At 41.1% G+C, this 27,335-nt stretch overlaps 1 protein-coding gene and 1 long non-coding RNA gene across 5 annotated transcripts; one reads left to right on the top strand and one right to left on the bottom strand.

Moving 5' to 3' along the window:
* The first annotated feature begins 573 nt into the window (after positions 1 to 573).
* Positions 574 to 3,530, top strand: LOC135507876 (uncharacterized). The gene is made up of 2 exons (XR_010450722.1): positions 574 to 626; positions 2,799 to 3,530. It is a non-coding gene; the product is annotated as an uncharacterized LOC135507876 (long non-coding RNA).
* LOC135507875 (sodium-dependent multivitamin transporter-like) lies at positions 3,014 to 19,079 on the bottom strand. 4 transcript variants are annotated; one of them, XM_064927609.1, is made up of 17 exons: positions 18,583 to 19,079; positions 12,635 to 12,783; positions 11,975 to 12,447; positions 11,684 to 11,749; positions 11,515 to 11,566; positions 11,099 to 11,166; positions 10,687 to 10,841; positions 9,712 to 9,852; positions 9,470 to 9,599; positions 9,131 to 9,219; positions 8,842 to 8,954; positions 8,490 to 8,560; positions 8,305 to 8,391; positions 7,932 to 8,125; positions 5,370 to 5,476; positions 5,009 to 5,130; positions 3,014 to 4,101 (listed from the first exon to the last, which is right to left on the bottom strand). In XM_064927609.1, the coding sequence occupies exons 3-17, from the start codon at positions 12,320 to 12,322 to the stop codon at positions 3,961 to 3,963; spliced, it is 1,884 nt and encodes a 627-aa protein (XP_064783681.1). In that variant the 5' UTR covers positions 12,323 to 12,447; positions 12,635 to 12,783; positions 18,583 to 19,079; the 3' UTR covers positions 3,014 to 3,960. The 4 variants fall into 4 exon arrangements, with proteins under 4 accessions (XP_064783681.1, XP_064783680.1, XP_064783682.1 ...); XM_064927608.1 differs by having other exon boundaries at positions 12,635 to 12,718; XM_064927610.1 differs by lacking the exon at positions 18,583 to 19,079 and adding an exon at positions 15,439 to 15,745 and having other exon boundaries at positions 12,635 to 12,718.
* Positions 19,080 to 27,335: the final 8,256 nt, after the last annotated feature.

The following is a 27,335-nucleotide window of genomic DNA, read 5'->3' as shown; positions in this document are numbered from 1 at the left end:
AGGAGGGGACTAAGCACGTACCCCTACCCTTCAGGTAGGTAACAACAGCCCGTCAGGAAGTCCAGGATCCAGTTGCAGAGGGAGGTGTTTAGTCCCAGGATCCTTAGCTTATTGATGAGCTTTGAGGGCACTATGGTGTTGAACACTGAGCTGTAGTCAAGAAATAGCATTCTCACATAGGTGTTACCGGGGCGGCAGGTGTGGTTAGAGCGTTGGACTAGTAACCGAAAGGTAGCAAGATTGAATCCCCGAGCTGACAAGGTAAAAATCTGTTGTTCTGCCCCTGAACAAGGCAGTTAACCCACTGTTCCTAAGCCGTCATTGAAAATAAGAATTTGTTCTTAACTGACTTGCCTAGTTAAATAAAGGTTTAATAAAAAATAATAATAATAAATGCACTAGACTGTGTAGACCGTACACGACTAAACCCAAAGGATAGATAACCGGCAAATGCATATGGGGCCACAATGTCTAATAGTGATTGCAGTGCTAGTTACAACTGCAGTAGGATAGTCCTCCTCACAGGCGACTGAATCAGCGAAGACCATGCTTGGTGAATAGCACTTGTTTGATCTTTGGGAGTAGGTCACATGAGAGGAGAGCTGAATTGCTCATGGGAGATAAAGGTGAGGGACAAGAATGAATCAAAGGATTGTAGTTTATGAGGTTAGAAAATGACCATCTTTAACGTTTAAATAATGACAACAACTAGGTTAAGGATAGAGACATTGTTATTACTTTGAATAATGATAGCCAACGCTCCCTGTACTGGAACGACATGCTAGTAGTGGTAAAGCTATATGCTACTGCTAGCTAGCAACAGTTCTACTTGTTTAAGCTAGCTGCTAGGGTTGCTGCGTTCTAAGTAAAGTTGGGAGTTATTTTACAGATTGCATTGATGGTATCACATTTATATAACTAAACTGTCACCAGCTGTGTTTATGTACCTTAAGTACGGAGAAATTGATTAGCAGACGAGTTCTGATTGGTTTACCGTTTAGTACTTGGCAGCGTTTGCCTGTCCAGTTAGCGAACATAAAAGTAAGTATTTAGAACAAATATGCAACAGCCACAATAAAGATACCTCAACTAGCAGCCATAAAAGAAAGACATTACTTTCAAGTTAAAAACTTTCCATTGTCAAGCTTTAGAAAATAGACATTTGTCTTTGGTTTACAATTGTATCACCCTTACAAATTTGAGTTCGATGTTGAAATACAATTTCAAGTATGAACAGTGGCTTCGGAAAGTATTCAGACCCCTTTAATTTTTCCACATTTTGTTACGTTACAGCCTTATTGTAAAATGAATTAAATAAAAAAAACGTCAACCTACACACAATACCAAAGCGAAAACAGCTTTTTAGATTTTTTTGCAAATGTATAAAAATAAGACTTTAATACCTTGTTTACATAATTATTCAGACACATTGTTATGAGACTCGAAATTGAGCTCAGGTGCATCCTGTTTCCATTGATCATCCTTGAGAGGTTTCTACAACTTGATTGGAGTCAAGATGTGGTAGTCAATGGAAAGGCACACACCTGTCTATATATGGTCCCACAGTTGACAGTGCATGTCAGAGCAAAAACCAAGCCATGAGGTTGAAGGAATTAGGATCGTGTTGAGGCACAGATCTGGGGAAGGGTACCAAAAATATCTGCAGCATTGGTCCCCAAGAACACAGTGGCCTCCATCGTTCTTAAATGGATTAAGTTTTGAACCACCAAGACTATTCCTAGAGCTGACCGCCCGGCCAAACTGAGCAATCGGGTGAGGGAGGTGACCAAGTACTCGATGGTCACTCTGACAGAGCTCTAGAGTTCCTCTATGGTAGTGGGACTGGGAGACTTGTCAGGATTGAGGGAAAGATGAACGGAGCAAAGTACAGAGAGATCATTGATGAAAACCTGCTCCAGAGCACTCAGGAACTTAGACAGGGGCGAAGGTTCACCTTCCAACAGGACAACAACCCTAAGCACACAGCCAAGACAACACAGGAGTTGCTTCAGGACAAGTCTCTGAATGTCTTTGAGTGGCCCAGCCAGAGCCCGGACTTGAACCCGATCAAACATCTCTGGAGAGACCTGAAAGTATCTGCGCAGCAACGCTCCCCATCCAACCTGACAGAGCTTGAGAGCATCAGCAGAAAAGAATGGGAGAAAGTGTGCCAAGCTTGTAGCATCATACCCAAGAAGACTCAAGGCTGTAATCGCTGCCAAAGGTGCATGAACAAAATACTGAGTAAAGGGTCTGAATACTTATGTAAATGTAATATTTCGGTGTTATTAATAATAAATTAGCAAACATTTCTAAAATCCTGTTTTTGCTATGTCATTATGGGGTAGTGCGTGTGGAATGATGATGGGGAGAAAACAATTTAATCAATTTTAGAATAAGGCTGTAACCTTAGAACAAGGGATCTGAATACTTTCCAAAGGCACTGCAATTTCTATATTGTTTTTACTTATTTAGTTCATGTATCTTTCCGATAGTAACGGCAATCTAGAACCAGTTGTTAGCAATTAAATGGTTAGTGCATCCAAATTACAACATTAGTTAAAATGGTTTACTACTATTATAAGGGTAGGAAACTATCTAACTTAAATAATTTGGGCTAACTATCCCTTCAACATTGTGTTTTGGCTCCACAATGAGTGTTGTTATTATACCAATGCTGTACTGTATAGGGTTGATGTAGCATCGTCTGCATATTTGTCTCGACTGAATTGCAGTTTTTATTGTGAGAGCTCTGGTGAGATCAATAATTTCTTCCCATGTTGTCTTTGTTTGGCCAGATATGTGATGATGTACCATACCTCCAAGAGGGCAGGCTTCCTCTCTTCCTCATTCATCTCTACCAACTTCATCACATCCGAGTCTCCTACTCACTGGATATTCAGTAACACTGCCTTTCCCTGTCAACTCAATACTAACTTTACACTAAAAAACGAATAGATAATTTCTTTATTAGGAACAGTATAATTATCAGCAGCAGTAAAGGACTGTGAAACCTGAAATAAATTGAAATGTTTATTTAAGATTTTCTTTTCTAACAAAACCGTCTCAGTATAATTTTACAAAAATATTTTCTGCTTCGACACAACAGGCCAACATGACAAAGTTGTTCACCGGATCACATTACTGAAATAACTACTCAGTTCCACAAATTAAAGATATTTTCTCATTGACAGCAGCATAGTGATATCAAATATATAACTAACCCAAAGATTGAACAGAGCCTGTAGTTTCCAATGGGAGCAAATTAATCATAGTGGGCAGGACAAGCACAAGCTAGTGAGATCCCATTGGCACGTTCTTGCATTTATTTGCATATTTCTGTTGCCTATTCTAAAGTGTGGGTGTGCAATAACTCAATTCACCCTTGCACTCCTAAACAACTTTTTTCAAACTTTGGCAAAGGGTAAAGTCTACAGAATGCAGTCCTCTCAGTTGGTTACAGATTGTAGTTTTAGAAACAGAAAACTGTATGGGCATAAAATGTTTGGTCGTTGAGAAAATTGGCAGAATGTCAGCCAAAACCATTCTGCTCCCACTGCCGGCCACTGGGTTTCCTCTTATCTGTGGTAATATGTGGTAATGAGAGGAAACATAAACCAGATTTTTTGCATTTATACATCCGGTCCATTCAAATCTGAATTCCTCAGAACTAGATAATATGGCCTTGGGTTTATCTTTTGATTTCCAGAATACGTAATACTCTACGTACATTTGGTATTGCCATGCGTCATGTACAATATACATGTACAGTCCCAGTGCATTTTTTATCCAGTCACTTGAATTACAAACCTGAAGCAAAGTTTTAAAATAAGAGTCACTCCCGACATCACATCTCCTCAAAAGAACAGGTCCTCTGTGAAAAACAGTGACATAAAATGGTGTGGACCATTTCACTGCCCCGTGTGCCACGACATAACATGTCTCATGTGTCTCTGTGCATCACACAGTTGTCTCGTGTTCCGTAACAGGTGTGGGAGAAGTGGGAAGAAAGTTCAGCCTCTCCTCCTCTTCTTCTTCTGTGTAGACGGCCTGAACATTACTTTCCTTGTGTTGTGCAGGTGGACATTCCTGGATGATTGGCTACTCGTACAAAAACATACACTATAAACAACTCACCAAGAGTTAATTCACCTTGAGATAAGATAATGGGTAATGTTAAGTACCCTTGATACAATAGCACATAGTGCCTTCAGAAAGTATTCATACCCCCTGAATTCAAAATTAATTAAATATGTTTTTTCCTCTCTCACCCATCTACACACAATACCCCATAATGACAAAGTGAAAACATGTTTTTAGAAATGTTTGCTAATTTATTGAAAATGAAATACTGAAATATTCAATTTACATATGTATTCACATCCGAGTCGATACTGTAACAATAAAATGTGTAAAAAGTAAAAGGGGTGTGAATACTTTCTGAAGGCAATGTAGCTTTGTTGAAATGGCTCACACAGACCCAAAACAATAGAACTTGAGTGTTGCTAGCCATAATGACAAAACAATATAACATATTTTAACTGAAGCCAGAGTTCAATCATTGAAGGTGGGTTTTCCACAATGGACTTTTAAACGTTTGTCTGCTGTACACACTTGCTGAAAGTGCAGTGTGGAAATCTTCTTATCTGCAATGATTGAATTCCAGCCTATCTTGAATGCATAGTCCCCTCTGCTATAAATGCATCAGGGGAACCTTCAGGAAGCAAACATTGTGGAATGCTGCAGATAGAAACGTCATGAATGGAACTGACGTGATTCCTTATTCTACACGTCAGACAAACATAACATATTTCTATCTGTACGTTCTATTATGTTGTGCCTGCTGAATGCAGCCCTGTATTTACTTTAGCCCTGAGGACCAGACCTGGTCCAATAATTAATACTTGTTTTTGTTGCAAAACATTTTGTTGCTTTTTGATGTGGTTTCCACTAATGAACACAATCCTGAACTGTGAGTGTGATGAGCCCATGTGCTCTGTTGACTTACCCTGTGCCCCAGTGGGGTGGCGCAGCACAGATTTTGTTTGAGGTTATCTGGTACGAAGAACAGCATGTTGCCCAACAGAGGATACAGGGTGCCTGGGGTCACATCCTCCTCTTTCATTGGTCCTTAAATTAAAGATAAAATCCAACCAATTAGATGAACTTAATTTAGAATCTGTTGTGAAAATTATTGGTCTAATTTACCAGACAGAGATTAAGTGTAGTCCCTGATTAAAAGGCATGCTCAATGAAGAATCTCAATCTCCATTGAACATGCTTTTTAGTCCAGGAGTAGGTTTAATATGTGTCTGGAAAACCAGCCCTAATTGCATCTTCTATGGTAATGATCAAGAGCTCTCCCCTACCTGTGAGAAAGCTAACGATCAACCCTGTGATCACCACAGTGAAAGAGCTGAGAGCACTGTACCACATGAAGGACAAGGAGTAGAATCTCTGCAGACCCATTGGTTGGCTAAAGAACAGTTGAAAGACATAGTTAAAATAAAATCACAAAATGTATTACAAATTTGCATCTACAGTGCCTTCAGAAAGTATTCATAACCCTTAACTTATTCCACATTTTGTTTTGTTTCTATGCTTGAAAATATGGAGAGTGGTACTCAGTAATGTGTTCTATTGGATTTGATCTAAACATTTTGTTTTCAGGACAAAAAGTGAATTGCTTTGCCACATTTTTTGCAGTATTACTTTCGTGCCTTTTTGCAAACAGGATGCCTGTTTTATTCTGTACATGCATCCTTTTCACTCCTGTCAATTAGGTTAGTATTGTGGAGTACCTACAATGTTGTTGATCTATCCTCAGTTGTTTTCCCCTAACATCACAGCCATTAAACTCTGTTACTGTTTTAAAGTCACCATTGGCCTCATGGTGAAATCCCTGAGTATGTTTTCTTTTACTCCGGCAACTGAGTTAGGAAGTACACCTGTATCTTTGTAGTGACTGGGTGTATTGACACACCATCCAAAATTGTAATTAATAAATTCACCATGTTCAAAGGGATATTCAATGTCTGCTTTTTTGTATTTTTACTCATCTACCAATAGGTACCATTCTTTGCAAAGCATTGGAAAACCTCCCTGGTCTTTGTGGTTGAATCTGTGTTTGAAATTCACTGCCTGACTTAGGGACCTTACATTTATTTAAAAAATCATGTTAATTAAGGATCGGACTCTTTTTTTAAATTTCGACGAAAATGACATACCCAAATCTAACCAGGCTCAGGACCTGAAGGAAGGATATGCATATTCTTGATACCATTTGAAAGGAAAAACTTGGCAGGTTGTGGAATTGTTAAAATAATATAGGAGAATATAATACATTAGATAATACAAAGACAAAACATGTGTTTTTTAGTTTTTTTTTGTAACATCATTGTTGAAATGCACGAGAAAGGCCAATATACGACTTAGGAATCTAGGCACAATTTAGATGTTGGCCACTAGATGGCAGCAGTGTATGTGCAAAGTTTTAGACTGATCCAATGAACCATTGTATTTCTGTTCAAAATGTTTTATCAGGACTGCCCAAATGTGCCTTGGTTTATTAATATTAATAAATTAATTAATAATAAATTATAAATTAATAATAATAAATTAATAACTTTCTAGTTCATAACTGTGCACTCTCCTTCAAACAATAGCATGATATTCTTTCACTGAAATAGCTACTGTAATTTGGACAGTGCAGTTAGATTAACAAGAATGTAAGCTGTCTGCCAATATCAGACATGTTTATGCCCTAGGAAATGTTCTGGTTACTTACAACTTCATGCTAATTGCATTAACCTATGTTAGCTCAACTGGCCCGCGGGAAACCCACTGATCCTGCAGCAGTTTTAAACACTTATTGCACACTTATGTGACTTAAGAGCACATTTCTACTCCTGAACGTATTTGGACTTTCCATAACAAAGGGGTTGAATACTTGACTCCAAACATTTCAGCTTTGAAATTCATTTGTAAAAATGTCTAAAAACATAATTCCATTTCGACATTATGGGGTATTGTGTAGACCACTGACAAAAAAAATATATATACAGTGGGGAGAACAAGTATTTGATACACTGCCGATTTTGCACGTTTTCCTACTTACAAAGCATGTAGAGGTCTGTAATTTGTATCATAGGTACACTTCAACTGTGAGAGACGGAATCTAAAACAAAAATCCAGAAAATCACATTGTATGATTTTTAAGTAATTAATTTGCATTTTATTGCATGACATAAGTATTTGATCACCTACCAACCAGTCTCTCACAGACATGCTCCTTGGGATGTTTAAAGCTTGGGATATCTTTTTGTATCCAAATCCGGCTTTAAACTTCTTCACAACAGTATCTCGGACCTGCCTGGTGTGTTCCTTGTTCTTCATGATGCTCTCTGCGCTTTTAACGGACCTCTGAGACTATCACAGTGCAGGTGCATTTATACGGAGACTTGATTACACACAGGTGGATTGTATTTATCATCATTAGTCATTTAGGTCAACATTGGATCATTCAGAGATCCTCACTGAACTTCTGGAGAGAGTTTGCTGCACTGAAAGTAAAGGGGCTGAATAATTTTGCACGCCCAATTTTTCAGTTTTTGAATTGTTAAAAAAGTTTGAAATATCCAATAAATGTCGTTCCACTTCATGATTGTGTCCCACTTGTTGTTGATTCTTCACAAAAAATACAGTTTTAAATCTTTATGTTTGAAGCCTGAAATGTGGCAAAAGGTCGCAAAGTTCAAGGGGGCTGAATACTTTCGCAAGGCACTGTACTTGTTCTCCCCACTGTACATTTAAATCTATAAGCAAACTAAATAGAATAGTTTCAGATGATCTGATTATTAGTTGTTGTTTGCCTCTTATGACACGTACATTTTATTTTTATTGAGCTTTTCATGATACACTAAGACTCTTACCTGGATGTACTAGTAGGCACAGACGTACTATTGAGTGCAGTCCCTATGGCTGTGGTGATGTTTTCTGAGAGTTGTACAGCATTGCAGTTGAAATGAGACACAGCAGCAGGACCACCAGAGGTACGGGTTACGATGCTCCCGATGCCCACCCAGAAGGCCATCACCAGGCCTGACCCCAAACCCGCCAGGGCACCCTGGAGAAACACAGTACCTCAATCAATCAAATGTATTGATTGAGTCTTGACATTTTTCCATCAGCAGTTGTCACAAAGTGGTTTTAGAGTAACCCGGCATGGCGCTAAGTTTGATTCCCACAGGGATCACATTCACATACTAAAAATGTATGCCCTCACTATATACATTGAGTACTTACAGTAGAGTTAGCCCAAGGAAAGAACATCCCGAGACAGAAGATGCCAAGAAGAGGACCACCAACCATTCCAAAGATTTTGAAAGCAGCCTTGAATTTAAATAAATACAAAAATGTCAGAATCAAACATAATATTTGAGTTAACTAAATACAGTAAGTTATTCAAATATATCAAATGTTGTCCTTACTTGCAAAACGGAATCACTCATCAAGTGGGTTAAATAGGCCATAGCCAGGCACATCAGTCCATATGAACATGCTAGTTCAGAAACAGAAAAAGTAAATGTCACTCTTTAATGCTGATATTATATGAGTGACGTCTTAGAAAACATCTCACAGGTAAAGTGAGGAAAGCATGATGTAGAACTTACAAATAAGTTGAGAGACACTGTCAACAGTGAGCAGGGCCCCGTTCAGAAACAACCCCTAGTCCCTACCCCATAGGCACTTGATCTGATCTACTGTACATGAAGTGGCTGGGTCCTAGGGGATAAGGTCTAGGGGTTGTTTCTGGACAGAGCCCAGGAGATCTCAACGTACCCAGTCCCTTGGAGAGCAGGGTGGCCCTGGCATCTGTCATGGATGAGCAGTGTGGTTTGATCAGGTCCTCCAAGGTCACTGTGGCCAGAGAGTTAAAGGCTGACGAGATGGTGCTGTGGAGACAAACATGAAACTAAGTGTCAACACCAAAGCACCCTTCTGATCAGAAGGGTGCTTTGGTGTTGACACTTAGTTTCATGTTGCTTCTGCTTGTTCTGGATGCCTAGGCTGGGTTAATGTAAAGCCCTTTGTGACGAAGGGTGTTAAAAATATTGATTGATTGACATACCTGAGAGCTGCACTAAATATGCAAGCTATAAACAGTCCAGACAGACCAGGTAGATCCTGCAGCATGTCCATAACAAAGTATAACACCATCTGTGGATAGAGAACACATAATGGTTGGTGTACTGTAGGTAAGAGTGTGGCACTAGCTACACCAGGTTTGTGGGTTCAATTCTCACTGGAGATCACAGACACAAAAAATGTATGCACTCACTGTACTGTAGGTAAATTTGAATAAAAACATCTGCTGACTGCTTAATTGCAGATTACTTAACCCACAAGCTACAATACTCTAATGATGTCTGAAAGACCAAAATAATAACACTCACACACTTCTACTGACCTCATTTTTTGATAAGTTGCCTATTTTGTGAAATTGGTCCTCCCCACAGTAACGCGCAAACATGACCAGCCCCATGACACAGCTCAGAGCTAGAGCTACCTGTAGAAAGGGAAACACCATGTAGCAAGACCTGCAGAATCACAACGTATTACAATAGGTCAGTATCCATACCATTACAATGATTCCATGTGTATGTACTGTAATGTGGTGTTGTGTATGGAGTGTGGTACATGCAGTCTTACATGATGGCTTCCCGCTCGGTCTTGGAGCTGAGGTATCTCTGGACCTGGGCCTGGTTGACCCCGTACAGAGACAGCATCAGGAAGATCCCTCCCACCCCCAGGGTCCAGAATGTGTACCTCTCCGTAGGGTCAGGATTCAGGCTGTAGAACAGACATGACAAGAGGGAGAACATAGAATTGGAATATTAGAACTGGAACATTTATTTATTTTATTTTTTATTTCACCTTTATTTAACCAGGTCGACTAGTTGAGAACAAGTTCTCATTTGCAACTGCGACCTGGCCAAGATAAAGCAAAGTAGTTTGACACATACAACAACACAGAGTTACACATGGAGTAAACAAACATGCAATCAATAATACAGTAGAACAAGTATTGATATACAGCATGTGCAAATGAGGTAGGATAAGGGAGGTAAGGCAATAAATAGGTCATGGTGGTGAAGTAATTACAATATAGCAATTAAACACTGGAATGGTAGAATGTGCAGAAGATTAACGTGCAAGTAGACATACTGGGGTGCAAAGGAGCAAGATAAATAAATAAATACAGTATGGGGATGAGGTAGTTGGATGGGCTATTTATAGATGGGCTATGTACAGGTGCAGTGATCTGTGAGCTGCTGTGACAGCTGGTGCTTAAAGCTAGTGAGGGAGATAAGAGTATCCAGCTTTAGTGATTTTTGCAGTTTGTTCCAGTCATTGGCAGCAGAGAACTGGAAGGAGAGGCAGCCAAAGGAAGAATTGGCTTTGGGGGTGACCAGTGAGATATACCTGCTGGAGCACGTGCTACGCGCTGCTAGGTGCTGCTATGGTGACCATTGAGCTGAGATAAGGCGGGGCTTTACCTAGCAGAGACTTGTAGATGACCTGGAGCCAGTGGGTGGAATTTAAGATGTCCTTAAATCAAACTTTAAACAGGATCGCCAGTCATCGCTTGAATACATGAAGATAGTAACCAGTCTGTCTACTCACTCTATGCCAGAGATACGGTTCCCCTCCCAGACCTTCCTCCAGACCTCTGCTAACCCTCCAGTCTGCTGGACCCCCACCACGATGACCGCCAGCTGGCCAGCAAACATCACTATGGTCTGGAAGACATCTGTCCAGATCACTGCCTTCAGGCCTCCCTGTCAGGACCAGGTACAACACAGAGGCATAGAGCCTATTATCGTATAAGCTTCAAGCTTATAATGGCTGATGTTACATCTAAAGATATAAAGAAAAAAAGGACACTTCGCAATGACATTTCATAATGTCAACGTTAAACTTTTTTTTTTCATGAGTACATTTGATTTGTACTTTAGATTGTCGTATTTCCAGTTTATTTACCATTGTGTAATAACAGCTTATTTACAAACTCTGAAAATAACGAAGAACAACTTACCAGAGTAGTATACAGTGTACACACCAGTCCAGTGGCCAGTACTGCTCCCCATAGATCAAAGCCAGTAACTATAGGGAAGCATGGAACCAAATTAAGCAACCTTTACTCATTCATAATGTGCATTTTGCATAATTCTAGATAACCTACTCATGGCACAAAACACAGTAACATTTCCAGTTTCCCAGACACAGATTAAGCCTAGTCCTGGACTAAAAAAAACTCTTTCAACTGAGAATGTCCCTTGATGCATTTGAGTCCTGGACTAAAAAAAACTCTTTCAACTAAGAATGTCCCTGGATGCATTTCAGTCCTGGACTAAGCTTAATCTATGTCTTGGAGACAGCCATAACCCGCCATTAAAGTGTTAAAACTTATCACGGTCTGTAAATCCTAAAAGCAAAGCCTAAATTACTTACCTGCATTGAGTGCTAGGGCCGGAGTGTACACACAAACACCCATATAGATGACCTGCAAGAGATAGCAGCAGTCATATCAGTGGAAAAACTGATCATCAACAATATTTACAAGTTCTTTATTTTACTTGTTTATGTCTTTATTATTGCATCTGGTATGTATGGACCTTACTGTCTGAAAGATGAAGGTAAGTGTTCCACAGATACGCACTGGTTTGCTAAAGCGCAGTTCCAGATACTGAAAAGAAACAATACTATCACTAAGTGACATATACACATCAGTATATTCAGAATGTATTTATTCATTATTTATTTCCCTACCAGAAACCAATACTATGTAAACTCCTTAGCAGGATTTAAAAGCTAGGCCTATACATTTCAACTGGTATTAGCCTACATATTTTAATTCCAAAGACTTCTCTCCATCAGGGGTTAAGTTTACAAAGAACCTACAAGTACGTACCTGGTAAGCGCTGGTAAGATGTAGCCTGTAGAACACAGGAATGAAAACATGTGCTGGAATTAATAGGCCCAAGATGTAAGCACAGCCTATGAACCAGTACTGAGTGCCATGGGTATAGATCTCTGCCGGCACGCCCACTATAGCCACCGCTGACTGAAATGTAGCGATAAGTGACAGGGATACAGGAAGGCAGTTCATGCTCCGGTCCGCTAGCAGGAACTCCTGAGTGGTGCGCTGCCGACCCCCTGACAGGGCGTAATACAGCCCTATGCCCATGGATGCCACCAGCAAGAGGGCAAATATGACATAGTCGATAGTGGTGAAGTGCATTCTTTCCAAAGGATCCATCTTGGAGCCAGTGATCAGGATATGGCTACTGTGGCTAAATGGGATGGAGATGGATGTGGAGGGGACGTCTCAGCGGCGTAAGGGGAGAGTCTTTGCCCAACAGCCTTGCACAGATTTCAGACACACTGTAATAAAATATGGGGGGAAACATGTTGATTAACTCGGAATGCCGCCTTTATTGGTAACTACCTACCTAACTACTCCCTCAAGAAACCCGAACTTGGTTTGAATATGATGAATTAGGTCAACGTTATTGTTTGCCACAATAAATCTATTTAAAGCACACAGTCATTTCAAGAAGCTTTCACATACCTCTCCTTCAGTCCAAAACATCCTTCTGGAAAAGACAATTTGACGAGCAGGATAAATTGCCTCCACAAGCTTTCAGATCACCATCTTTACGAAGGGCAAGTCAGAAGAGATTTTCCATTACTGCCATTGCATTGCAGTTGTCAGCTTAACTGCATTTTTAAACAAATAAAAAAAACTTTTAAAACGCTATTTGGAGAATGGCAAAAACAAGCAAAAAATGATCCCAGCCATTATCACCTTGACGGCTATTAGTTAATACACCTCAGTTGAACTACAAACACACAGCCAATTAGGTATACAACTGTAATGTTATAGCCCTGAAAATATGAGAAATTATTCACACTGACATGTAGCATTAGCGCGGAAACAAATACGTAGGACATTTTTAGAGCTGTAATATTTGCATTTTAATGTAGGCCTATATAAGCATGAGACGTGGAGATTTTCATATTAATATACACTGCTCAAAAAAATAAAGGGAACACTTAAACAGTCAATCACACTTCTGTGAAATCAAACTGTCCACTTAGGAAGCAACACTGATTGACAATCAATTTCACATGCTGTTGTGCAAATGGAATAGACAACAGGTGGAAATTATAGGCAATTAGCAAGACACCCCCAATAAAGGAGTGGTTCTGCAGGTGGTAACCACAGACCACTTCTCAGTTCCTATGCTTCCTGGCTGATGTTTTGGTCACTTTTGAATGCTGGCGGTGCTTTCACTCTAGTGGTAGCATGAGATGGAGTCTATAACCCACAAAAGTGGCTCAGGTAGTGCAGCTCATCCAGGATGACACATCAATGCGAGCTGTGGCAAAAAGGTTTGCTGTGTCTGTCAGCGTAGTGTCCAGAGCATGGAGGCGCTACCAGGAGACAGGCCAGTACATCAGGAGACGTGGAGGAGGCTGTAGGAGGGCAACAACCCAGCAGCAGGACCGCTACCTCTGCCTTTGTGCAAGGAGGAGCAGGAGGAGCACTGCCAGAGCCCTGCAAAATGACCTCCAGCAGGCCACAAATGTGCATGTGTCTGCTCAAACGGTCAGAAACGTTCTGCTGCCTGCAACATCCTCCAGCATGACCGGTTTGGCGGTGGGTCAGTCATGGTGTGGGGTGGCATTTCTTTGGGGGGCCGCACAGCCCTCCATGTGCTCGCCAGAGGTAGCCTGACTGCCATTAGGTACCGAGATTAGATCCTCAGACCCCTTGTGAGACCACATGCTGGTGCGGTTGGCCCTGGGTTCCTCCTAATGCAAGACAATGCTAGACCTCATGTGGCTGGAGTGTGTCAGCAGTTCCTGCAAGAGGAAGGCATTGATGCTATGGACTGGCCCGCCCGTTCCCCAGACCTGAATCCAATTGAGCACATCTGGGACATCATGTCTCGCTCCATCCACCAACGCCACATTGCACCACAGACTGTCCAGGAGTTGGCGGATGCTTTAGTCCAGGTCTGGGAGGGGATCCCTCAGGAGACCATCCGCCACCTCATCAGGAGCATGCCCAGGCGTTGTAGGGAGGTCATACAGGCACGTGGAGGCCACACACACTACTGAGCCTCATTTTGACTTGTTTTAAGGACATTACATCAAAGTTGGATCAGCCTGTTGTGTGGTTTTCCACTTTAATTTTGAGTGTCACTCCAAATCCAGACCTCCGTGGGTTGATAAATTTGATTTCCATTGATAATTTTTGTGTGATTTTGTTGTCATCACATTCAACTATGTAAAGAAAAAAGTATTAAATAAGAATATTTAATTCATTCAGATCTAGGGTGTGTTATTTTAGTGTTACCTTTATTTTTTCAGCAGTATATATATATATATATATATATATATATATATATATATATATATATATATATGCCATTTCGCAGACGCTTTTATCCAAAGTGACTTACAGTCATGCATGCATACATTTTACATATGGGTGGTCGCAGGAATCGATTGCATTTTAATGTAGGCCTATAAGGAAGATGGGCCATGTGGAGATGTTCATTTTGAAACATATTTTTTAAAGCTCTTTGTTTATCCGGTTCCTCAGGGAACCACACATGGTGCCCCGACACCAAGTTTGGGAATCACTGTGCCATTTAACGTTAGACATACTTCATCCTTCGAACGGATTAAGTAATACTAGCCAAAGCCCTTCAACCTTACTGCAATAGAAATATCTGCTGGCAGCTAGCCACTGGACTGACCTACATGGGTGAAGGTAGATTTAATTTCTTCCCGGTATGGGAATAATTACATATATAATCCATATTCATTCAATAGCATCTCTGTGGGCCTAGTCGTAAAGATATGTCATTTATTTTTTTACGTATTACATTTTACCGTGGCATAAATACAACCAGTCGTGATGTTATCTGATTGTCAAACAATCACTTCAAACGGCTCCTTTACTAGGCTATCTGTGCACGTTCATTCACTCGCAACATATTTCAAGCCTCCAAACAGTGGTAAATGGAAATAGACATGTTACACAAAACACCAAAAATCTACTGCTCTGTACGCACGCGTCTCGGTGGCGGCACCTAATCTCTGCCTTGGAAAAATGTAAAGTGTCCTCGTCGAACCACATCGCATTTGAGAGCGTAGGCTATATCCGTTTTCAAGTCCAATCGCTAATTTTCATACGGCAAAGATAAATAATAGTGTAATTAGCCTACATTTTCCTTTACATTCTGTTTTGTGATAGGCTCGTGTATTATTGGTACGGCGTACCCCAACTATTTATTTGACTGTGGTGCCGTACCAGTGTACTTTCACCCTTGCGTATCCTGTATATAAGCGACTAATTACCAGTTGTGAACTCAGTCTCAGAGAATCGGATATGGTTTGTTTTTGGATATATGTTGACACGGCCGCTGTCGCGGGGCGGTTTTAAACATGCCTCGTCCAGCATCTAGCAAAACACACTTTCAGCAGCGTCTCTTGTTGCCTTCTTCACCGACTGAGAGATGGGGTAGTTCGTTTCACGTCTCAGGCCAGGCCGCCTGTGCTGCTAGAGCAGTGGTTCCCAACCCTTTTCGGTTAGTGTGTAAGACCAACTTGAGTTTTGCTATGCCTGGAGTACCGTCTTCTCAGAGGGGTGCTAGTACCCCTGGTTGGGAAACAATGTGCTAGAGGGCAATATTGTGCAACTCCAGCCTGCAATTTGGGGCGTTCCTGCATGTGGCCATTCCCCAAATATTTATGCATGTGACACTTTTGAATGTGGGTCAAAAGGGAAATAAACTTGCTCTCAACATCGTTACCTGACATACGGAAAACAGTGCGCGACAGACAGGGGCGAAGGACACGGTCTACCGGTGTCGCCACCAGAGCAGATGGGAGGCTGGGGAGACAGCACACGGTGTCGCCCACGCCTCCCGCTGACTGTATACCGGAGAAAACCCGTGTCACAGACGGGTGCGAATGTCGCTCCTGTTTCCCGCTAGCACAATAGACGGGAGGCTGGGGCGACACCGCGTGTTAGCTAACAAGTTGCTAGTTAGTTAGCACACAGTATCGCCCCCACCTGCATTGTACCGGACTAGCTGGCTTAGCTAGCACACAGTGCCTTTCACTCCCACCTGCCCTCGTTGTCGTTAACAGAAATGCGGTGACGAAGGACACTGTACGGCTATCGCCCCCGCCCTACTTCTGCAGCCATTCAACGTTATTGTGCATAACGTCACCTACTGTACCGGAGCGACCCCGCATGTCACCGTTCTTCTTCTATTGTGTAATGGCGTTCGCAAAAATTGGTTCTGGATTCTGCAACCCACTGTGCAGGTGGATAATAAGGATCCCCCAAAAATGAAATAATGTGGGTAAAAAATAAATAAAATATCATACCAACTATCAAAAAATACATTAACTAAACATAATCAACCTACTTTTCTGTAAATTAAAAAAAAATCTAAATCAGGTCCCTACACGGTCTCGGGAGAGTCCTGTGGGGTGGGACATATCCTAGCTTCAATAGTCCTTGCCATGAACTCTTGGAGCCACAAAAACTTCTCGGTTGCAGATATAATGATGTTGAGCTTCTTGGACTTCTTCGACACTTGTGCTGTACAATTAGTCACTGTGGCTATAAATGCCAAAAAATCATATTTCTTCACAATGAGTGTATCCAGATAAATCAATTGACTTAAAACACTAGCAACTGGTTGCAATGCATCCACCGCCATATCTTCAACACTTGCCTCTTCAACTCTCTTCACCGCCTCCACACCGGAGATCCGGTGCACAGTCCTGATACTTGACATCTTGACCTCCTTCAGTCTGGAGTATGAACCCCAGCACGTTTTCCAGTCACTGTTTCTTCAATACCCTCCTTGTCCCATCTGCAAACATTTGATACGTGACCATATCCTTTACAATTCCCACACTGTAATGGTTGGACAAATGCTCTCACCACACACACATCCAAGTTTCACATGTTCAGGTAGAGTCTCCTCAAACCACAATAATATTGATAGGCTTTCCTCCTTTGTTCTATTTACCATACGGGTCATGCGAAGTGCACTGACCTCTCCTGGGATTTTCTGACTAAGGTACTCCTCATCGGTGGCTCCCGAGTGGCGCAGCGGTCTAAGGCACTGCATCTCAGTGCTAGAATCGTCACTACAGACCCTGGTTTAATCCTGGGCTGTATCACAACCAGCTGTGATCGGGAGTCCCATAGGCCGGTGCACAATTGGCCCAGTGCCTTCCAGGTTTGGCTGGGGTAGGCTGTCATTGTAAATAAGAATTTGTTCTTAACTGCCTTGTTAAATAAAGGTTAAAAAAAATCCAACTAGACTCCAGCTATAACTCCTTTGGCAGGCGTCCTGCTCCGAAGAGGAATACAGGTACTTCTGACATGTGCAATTTTGCCAGATCCATTGCACGCTTCTTCTGTTCTTCATCGACACAATTCACCAAAACAAGGCCGCTTTTAGTCACCTTTATTGAATCCACCTTTCCCACTGCTTTCTTCAGAGTCCTCAATATTACACATGAATTTCCCAAATGAACCCCCTTGTCCAGAAAACGCAGTCCAATAATAAAAGTATTATTGGAAAGGTACTTGTCTTCTACAACTTTTGCTCATTTGGTTCCATTCTTTGATTTCACTATTTTTCATTCATTATCACACTCTTCACTTGCCGCACTTTCAGATTCAAGCACAGTCGCCATTTCCCAAGATATATCAGGCGGGGGGTGTATCTTTCTTTTTTAAATACCAATATAGAGATAAAGAGAGTTTCCAGTAGATGCAGGAATACCCACAGGCAGGAACGCCCCGAAATACAAGCCGCAATTGCACCCTTCTTCGAGAGTGCGGAGTTATCCTTTTGAAAGCACGTGAGCAAAGAGGTTCTAAACCTTAAGGGAACGTTTGCGAAACAGACCAGGGGGTTGAGAACTCAATGAGTAAAGTAAAGCTGTTATTACTCCAACCTTGTGAAAGTGACACATTTTTCGTCAAAAACAACTTTATATGTAACTTTAATTTGACGACCTACACATGCGCAGTTCGGCGTGAAACGGCTGTTTGACCCGATTACGTATCTTTGCGCATGACTTTAGCTAGATAACATCGCCTACAAGTGTGATCGGGATGTCTATTGGAGAAGCAGTTTTAGCCTATCTTCATATTGTATAGTCTTTGGTGTGAATGTGCCGCTAAAAAGGCACATATATCGGACATTTCTAACAAAAATCACTGTTCATGATTCCACTCGTTCGCAAAGAGTCGAGCGTGATTAGAAGTCGGTCAGATCAAGAATATAAGCGTTCTGAGGTTTGTTTAATCAATACTCGGAGCAATATTTACATGTTGACATGTATTTTCTTTTCTTTGTGTACAAAATACCTTTATTTTTAGCAAATTATTAAAAATCCCCGAAATCCGGACCGGTGTCCTCATACGTATGTTATATACGGCCATGTACCATTGACTGTACATTTTACCTGTATAAGATGTGGTGCCGACAGTCAACTTCCAATCCAGCACTTTTGTAAATCTATGTCCTGTCATCACTCATCGCGACAAGGTTGCATGCGTTGAAAACGTGGTTTACTTTGGACCAGGCATCATCTCCAAATCTGATGATAATCGTCCCATAGGTAATAAGCGAAAATCAAAAACCTTTCAAAAAGCTTCAGAAATTCAAAAATGTTCTGAAGTTATCTAGAGATGGTTATCTGCAAAACGACACATGGGGATGACTCATCCACGTCTCTGTTGTTCAAGAATGTCACGTTTTGGTTTGTTAACAAACACCTAGAATATGATAAATTAGCATCTAAAGATACACCATTACTCTTCACTTGTATCATTTAAATGTAGCTCATTGATCATAAGAATGTTTTAGTTCTTCATTGAAAGCAATCCTTTGTTGTCCATGATGATTATAGCGCTTTTCTCTTGTAATTACTCACGCCTAGAAGTGGGCTGGGTCATCGACAGCACAGTGGACACTATATAATACCCATAAAACCTAGCGGGAAAACCCGGTAATGGTTCCAATCATTTTTCAATTTTAGAACTACTTCATATAATGTCTGTGTTTCGTGTAGGTTTACCCTGGCGTGACGTTTTGATAGCCATGTAATTCTCGAGAACAAGTTGAGTGTTCTCAATATATTCTCCTCGAAAATGCTTATTAGCAACAGAGAAGACTTCAGCTAGACTACGAATTCCTGCAGGGAGCTCCTGCACCTCATCTCTAATCACACTGTCAGCTACCATTCACCAGCTTGATCACGTTTGTGTCCAAACCATGAATGTGCGTCCCCTTTGTATGTATTAGCTAGCCACTGACTACACTTTTTCAAGGATGAGCATTAAAAGGGGAGAAGACCACTGGACGTCTGGCCATTTTGAGAAGTGCAGCTATAGTGAAGGGCAATTAACCAGTTTGGTCAGGGCCAGCATAAGGGTAAAGCTTATCCTGTGTCGGTGAGTGTAGCTATTATATTAAGTTTGAGCATCTTAGCAATACAATGTTTCCTACACATCTGTCAACATTCTACAATAAAAGAGCCACTTGATCAATTATAGATTACCCAGATACCAGACTTCGAGGAGTGATAATTCAGTTCTGGAATGTCATTGAAAAGGAATCTAAAAATCTATTGACATTCAAAAAATGGACTTTTAGACATCCAGCCTGTATTGTAGTTTCATGACGAGACAAATCTTCAAAAGGGCACAGCATTTATTTATTCAGAGTGGTAAATGCATTCACACAGTCTTGATTTATTGAATCCATCCCACTATATGATTGATGTCAAGTGATAAAATCCCAAGGTGTCAATTAAAAGTTTATGGAAAACTGTATTTGTCCTCGTGAAAATAACAGTTTATTAATATTGTAACGACCCTGGGTTTTTCAGCGCGGAAATCGACTGCCGCACGAGCATACTTTTGCGGCGCAGTCGATAGCACGCCGGACCTCGGGCTGGAAGGTCGAGGATTCGAGACCTGCTTCCTGCTGTTTCATAACAATATTCTAAAACTAATGTCATCAATAAAATCAAACTTTATATAGCACAGTTCTTACAACAGATGCATTTTGCTACACTTGCAATAACATCTGCTAACCATGTGTATGTGACCAATAAAATTTGATTTGATTTCAAGGTGTTTAGTCATTAGATGGGGTGTTGTCTGCAAAGTGGGGCACCGATAACGAAGAGGAAACCGGTACAAAAGTATCTATATCCATAGTAAAACGAGTCCAATAACGACTAAGCCTGAAAGGCCGCTCAGCAAGGAAGAAGCCACTGCTCCAAAACCGCCATAAAAAAGCCAAACTACGGTTTGCAACTGCACATGGGGACAAAGATTGTACTTTTTGGAGAAATCAAGGCATTCAACATGGCTACAGGGATGGATGTGCAGGAGTCAGGGCTTTGGGTCACATGTTCTGGGATCCTGGGTGCCTCACCGGATGGTCTGATGGGCACCACAGCAGTGGTGGAGGTCGTGTCCATATGGTGCAAGGGACCTTACCATTGAAAAGGCAGTGAAGTTGAATGATTTTTATATCCAGGAGGAGGGAGGGTCTGACAGGCTCAGTAAAGACCATCCTTACTGGCACCAGGTCCAAGGGCAGCTTCACATCTCTGGAAGGAACACTTGCTTCATCCCCATCCAGAATGACAACCTCTTGCTGGATTAGAGTTTCTCAAGGACCACATGCTCCCAAAATAGGAACTGCAACAGTGAACATCTGTAAATATCTTGTAAATAATTTTTGAACAAGTCAGTTTCTGTTTTTACCTTTATTTGAGGGTACACTGGATCAGTGTTCTAGTCACGCCTCCTGTCAGTACCTGTTTTCAGGGAAGCCTATGGTCCCAAAAATTATTACACATAGTTCATACACACATGAGGTTATATAACATGCGTTTTGCTCAAAGCAGCCAACTAAAGTAATGTAGTTAACTTTATGATGGGCACATTGGTAATTTATATCTGTGATGTTCAAACTATTTCTTACCCGGTGTCTTACTTGCTGAAAGCCCCAGTCATTCCTGCCTATTCATAAGTTAAATCACAAAGGCTGGTCTGAGTGCATCTCCTCAGTTTCATTCAGTAAAACAATTCACATGGCATTTTATCGCAGAAATGTGTATATGTGATGTTTAAATTATTTCTTAACCCTTTTGTTATGTGGAGCTTCTTTTTCTGGTAAATACAGGGCCATTTCTCTTTCCCAATGTAAAATGGCAATTGCAGACCCGAGCATTGTCACTGGGTTTCAGGTCCGCCCGTCTGAAAGACCACCAAAAATAGTTACTTTTACTAGCTAGCTATGTTGATTACTAAAATGGTATATCTATACGTAAATACCATAACCCAACAACATGACTACAGTAACAGTAAAATAGACTGGGCTTTGGTCTATCTGCACATCTAAAGTCCTACTATGTGGATGGGACATTTCTGCTGGGATGGAGGAATTATCTGGAATGCTCAACTAGATAAGCAGGACAGTCTATGGTACTATTTGCCAGAAGAGGTGAAGTATTGCGATGAGTTATGTGACTACTTCTGACTCAAATTCTCAAGAGGAAAGATAAAACCCTTGGTTCTCCTCAGTGACCTCAAGGCTAACAGTGATAGGGGGATCGTCTGAAAGGACGGGACTGATGTGCAAGGATGTAAACATAAGGATTTTAGGCACTGGCCAGCAGACCACAATTTCTACATTCAGGTCCTGAATCGGTGGCATGCAATGTTTGCTGTGTCAGGCTAGTTTGGCATATTGTCTACTAGACCAGACTGAAAAGTACAAGACTCGGGCTAGCTTAATTTCCATCCCTGCTGACATGTTTAACTGACTTCACAGGTCATTTGATTAGTCATGTTCATGTTTTGTATGGGAAAACATTGATCCCATAAGCCTTTTTAACGCTAGCTAGCCAGCTAGTTATTGTTAGCTCACCGTTCGTGTAGTCACTTTTCCACATGGTGACATGCTAGCTAATGTTATCCCAGCATGGTGGGAGTATTTATCTAACGTTTAGCTCACTTAGGTTGGAGTCATTAAAACTCATTTTTCAACCATCCACAAATTTCTTGTTAACAAATTATAGTTTTGGCAAGTCGATAAGGACATCTACTTTGTGCATGACACAAGTAATTTTTCCAACAATTGTTTACAGACAGATTATTTCACTTAAAATTCACTGTATCACAATTCCAGTGGGTCAGAAGTTTACATACACTAAGTTGACTGTGCCTTTAAACAGCTTGTAAAATTCCAGAAAGTGATGTCATGGCTTTAGAAGCTCTCATAGGCTAATTGACATAATTTGAGTCAATTGGAGGTGTACCTGTGGATGTATTTCAAGGCCTACTTTCAAACTCAGTGCGTCTTTGCTTGACGTCATGGGGAAATCAAAAGAAATAAGCCAAGACCTCAGAAAAATAATTGTAGACCTCCACAAGTCTGGTTCATCCTTTGGAGCAATTTCCAAACGCCTGAAGGTAGCACGTCCATCTGTACCAACAATAGTACGCAAGTATAAACACCATGGGACCACGCAGCCGTCATACCGCTCAGGAAGGAGACGCATTCTGTCTCCTAGAGATGAACATACTTTGGTGTTAAAAGTGCAAATCAATCCGAGAACAACAGCAAAGGACCTTTTGAAGATGCTGAAGGAAACCGGTACAAAAGTATCTATATCCATAGTAAAACGAGTCCTATATCGACATAGCCTGAAAGGCCGCTCAGCAAGGAAGAAGCCACTGCTCCAAAACCGCCATAAAAAAAGACAGACTACGGTTTGCAACTGCACATGGGGACAAAGATTGTACTTTTTTGGAGAAATGTCCTCCGGTCTGATGAAACAAAAATAGAACTGTTTGGCCATAATGACCGTCGTAATGTTTGGAGGAAAACGGGGAGGCTTGCAAGCTGAAGAACACAATCCCAACCGTGAAGCACGGGGGTGGCAGCATCATGTTGTGGGGGTGCTTTGCTGCAGGAGGGACTGGTGCACTTCACAAAATAGATGGCTTCATGAGGATGGAAAATTATGTTCATTATATTGAAGCAACATCTCAAGACATCAGTAATCTCTGAAACTGGAAACACTTGTTCTCAACTTGCCTACCTGGTTAAATAAAGGTGAAATAAAAAAATAAAATCAGTCATGAAGTTAAAGCTTGGTTCCAAAATGAACAATGACCCCAAGCATACTTCCAAAGTTGTGGCAAAATGGCTTAAAGACAACAAAGTCAAGGTATTGGAATGGCCATCACAATGCCCTGTCCTCAATCCTATACAAAATTTGTGGGCAGAACTGAAAAAGCGTGTGCGAGCAAGGAGGCCTACAAACCTGACTCAGTTACACCAGCACTGTCAGGAGAAATGGGCCAAAATTCACCTAACTTATTGTGGAAAGCTTGTGGAAGGCTACCCAAAACATGTGACCTAAGTTAAACAATTTAAAGGCAATGCTACCAAATACTAATTGAGTGTATGTAAACTTCTAACCCACTGGAATGTATGTAATGAAAGAAATAAAAGCTGAAATAAATAATAATTATTCTGACATTTCACATTCTTAAAATACAGTGGTGATCCTAACTGACCTAAAAAAAAATTTTTTACTTGGATTAAATGTTTGGAATTGGGAAAAACTGAGTTTAAATGTATTTGGCTAAGGTGTATGTAAACTTCCGACTTCAACCCCTTGACTTTTTCCACATTTTGTTATGTTACAGCCTTTTCCCCTCATCAACCTATACACACACATTCACGCACACACTACCCCATAATCGCAAAGCAAAACCAGGTTTTGAAATGTTTGCAAATTTTGTATATAAAAAAAGGAAATATTACATTTACATAAGTATTCAGTCCCTTTACTCAATACTTTATTGAAGCAGCTTTGGCAGCGATTACAGCCTCATGTCTTCTTGGGTATGATGCTACAAGCTTGGCACACCTGTATTTGGGGAGTTTCTCCCATTCTTCTCTGCAGATCCTCTCAAGCTCTGTCAGGTTGGATGGGTTTCTCCAGAGATGTTTGATTGGGTTCAAGTCCAGGCTCTGGCTGGGCCTCTCAAGGACATTCAGAGACTTGTCCCAAAGCCACTCCTGCATTGTCTTGGCTGTGTGCTTAGGGTCGTTATCTGAGGTCCTCAGGACTCTGGAGCAGCTTTTCATCAAGAAACCTAATGTACTTTGCTCCATTCATCTTTGCCTCAATCCTGACTAGTCTCCCAGTCCCTGCCACTGAGAAACATCCCCACAGCATGATGTTGCCACTAACATGCTCCACCGTAGGGAAAGTGTTGGTGTTGTAAAGTGTTGGTCTCATGTTTCATAAGCTGAAATAAAAGATCCCCGAAATGTTCCATATACACAAAAAAAACATATTTCTTCCAAATTTAGTGCACAAATGTGTTTACATCCCTGTTAGCAAGCATGTGTCCTTTGCCAAGATAATCTATCCACCTGACAGGTGTGGCAAATCAAGAAGCCGATTAAACAGCAGGATCATTACACAGGTGCACCTTGTGCTGGGGACAATAAAAGGCCACTCTAAAATGTGCAGTTTTGTCACACAACACAATGCCACAGATGTCTGAAGTTTTGAGGGAGTGACCAATTGGCATTCAGACTGCAAGAATTTCCACCAGAGCTTTGCCAGGGAAGTAAATGTTCATTTCTTTACCATAAGCCATCTCCAATGTCGTTTTGGAGAATTTGGCAGAACGTCCAACCGGCCTCACAACCGCAGACCATGTGTATGGCATCGTGTGGGCGAGTGTTTTTCTGATGTCAACGTTGTGAATAGAGTGCCCCATGGTGGCAGTGGGGTTATGGTATGGGCAGGCATGAGCTACAGACAATGAACACAATTGCATTTTATTGATGGCAATTGGAATGCACAAAAATACAGTGATGAGGTCCTGAGGCCCATTGTGAGGCCCATTTTATTCTGTAACCAACAGATCCATATTTGCATTCCCAGTCGTGGAATCCATAGATTAGGGCCAATTTACTGATTTCCTCATATGAACTGTAACTCAGTAAAATCAATGAAATTGTTGAGTGATGCATTTATATTTTTATTCAGTATATGTAGGGGTAAAAGTGACTAGGCATTCAGGATAGATAATAGAGTAGCAACAGCCTATGTGGAAAAGCGTTATCTGTGTGTGATGCCAATATGCATGTGTGTGCGTGTTTTTTGTGTGTGAGCGTATGTCGTGTGTGTGTGTGTGTTGGAGTGTCAGTGTAGTATGTGTGAGTGTGTGGGCAGAGTTTAGTGAGTACGCATAGAGCCAGCGCAAGACAGTCAATGCATACATTCAATAAACAACAATAATAAAGGGGTCAATGTAAATAGTCTGGATAGCCATTTGATTAACTGTTCAGCAGTACTGCTTGCCGTGCAGCAGCAGAGAGGACAGTCTATGGGTGGCTGGAGTCTTTGAGCATTTTTAGTGCCTTACTCTGACACCGCCTGGTATAGAGGTCCTGGATGAGTTTTGCCCCAGTGATGTATTGGGCTGTACTCACTTTCCCTCTGTAGCGCCTTGCGGTCTGATGCAGAGCATTTGCCATTCCATGCAGTTTAATTATGAATCAAGGGTTTGTGCTTGCAACATTGAATGAGTTTTTGATAATATGTCTATTATATGCAAACAACTCAGTGGGTGTGTACAAATCTTACACATACAGAGAGATAAATATATGCAGAGAAAACATTTAATCAAAGTAGACTTAAAATATAAATATATTTTTTAGCAGATGTCATTCTAGACTGCATTGGTGGGTCCAACTGGGAGAGGACGTGGTAGCAGGATTACAAGGTTGTGTGATATTTATGCACCAAATTGTTGTTTTATTTAATAGAGTAAGGTTCTTAGGACTCTCTCCTTTCTGAGTTATCTGAGAGGAGTCTTTATGGAGCTTGGGCTGGCAATTGATTAAGTGATGGCTTGGTGATTAAAAACCTACAGCTGGCATTCCATTGATAAGATATGGTGGGAGTCACCAAGATAGAGCAAGCCTGGAGGAACAGAACAAAGGCCTCAGTATTCCTAATTATCCTGGCATCTGGGAGACAGCACCAGAGGCAGATGACCAGAGGATGAACCCAAAGTGGCTTATGATGCCCCCCCAATCTATATGGGAGTGGTGGAACCAAGCATTCTGGGTATCAGCTATATAAACTGTGCATTGTCTGTAAAGGGTAGGCTCTCAGCCTAATAGGGTTGACGGTTTTATTATTGCAATAATTAATCAATATTAAATAAAGATTATTGTTTGAAGAAATGACCAAGTCTCTCTAAGTAATGAGTGCAGTACTGTTTTTTGCATATCCTACTCCCCCTGATTAGCCATTATTGACGGTGACCCTAATGTAATTAGGGTCATGTGGCTTGCTCAAGGGCACGCCGATATATTTTTCACTTAGTCAGCTCGGGGATTCGAACTAGCAACCTTTCAGTTACTGGTCCAATGTTCTTAACTGCTAAGCAACCTGCTGCTCTCAAACCTCTAACTCGTACATCATGCAATTAAATAATTATCCCTTTCCCCTACAGCACTGTATTTGTTAATACTTCCTGAATGTAAAGTGTGTGTCCATGTGTTTTTTTTCCTGTGCAGATCTGGTGAGAGCCTTCTCAGAAAGGGCACTACCTCACTTCTCAGACCCTATCACCTCCCCCTGCCTGCTGAGGCCAGTGATCGGCAGCATGTTTACCCTGGAGAAGATAGCTGATGAACACAGACACATAGAAGCCAATAGAAACCAGGGAAAGATTGCCATCAATGCCATGAACCCACAATGATGGGACTTCCAGTGACATCTCTCCATCTACTACCAAACTGAACATAGTTGTTTCACACCAAACGTAACATTTGGTTGATCAACTTGGTTGATAATGCACATGACCTGAATGTTATGTGATTCTTATTATGTAGATATTTGTATCACATTCTATTTAGTGTTCTATCAAATTATTCTTATTTCTTTACTTAGTAGGCTGTTAACAGAAATAGGTTGTTATTGGTATAATACAAATAGTTTGGCGCATCTGTGTTTTCATAAGGCATCAAGAATAAACAGTATTTTTTTCAACAAGAACAATGAACATTGTTTGTAATAATGTAATGCTGTTACGTGTTCTACTATATGTGTTCAATTTTCCATGTGTCGCGGATAGAAACACAAGACAAAGA

This window comes from Oncorhynchus masou, chromosome 21 (genome assembly GCF_036934945.1).
Source record: "Oncorhynchus masou masou isolate Uvic2021 chromosome 21, UVic_Omas_1.1, whole genome shotgun sequence".
In the NCBI taxonomy this organism is placed as follows: Eukaryota; Metazoa; Chordata; class Actinopteri; order Salmoniformes; family Salmonidae; genus Oncorhynchus; species Oncorhynchus masou.
Note: the sequence above shows the minus strand (reverse complement) of the source record. Positions and strands in the feature narration are given on the sequence as shown.

Coding starts and splice junctions, on each gene's coding strand:
- LOC135507875 (XM_064927609.1), bottom strand. CDS start 12,322: ATGGATCCTTTGGAAAGAATGCACTTCACCACTATCGACTATGTCATA. Junction 8,561..8,841: donor CCTGCTCTCCAAGGGACTGG/GTACGTTGAGAT, acceptor TTTCTGAACTAG/CATGTTCATATGGACTGATG. Junction 8,126..8,304: donor TTCCTTGGGCTAACTCTACT/GTAAGTACTCAA, acceptor GTGTTTCTCCAG/GGTGCCCTGGCGGGTTTGGG.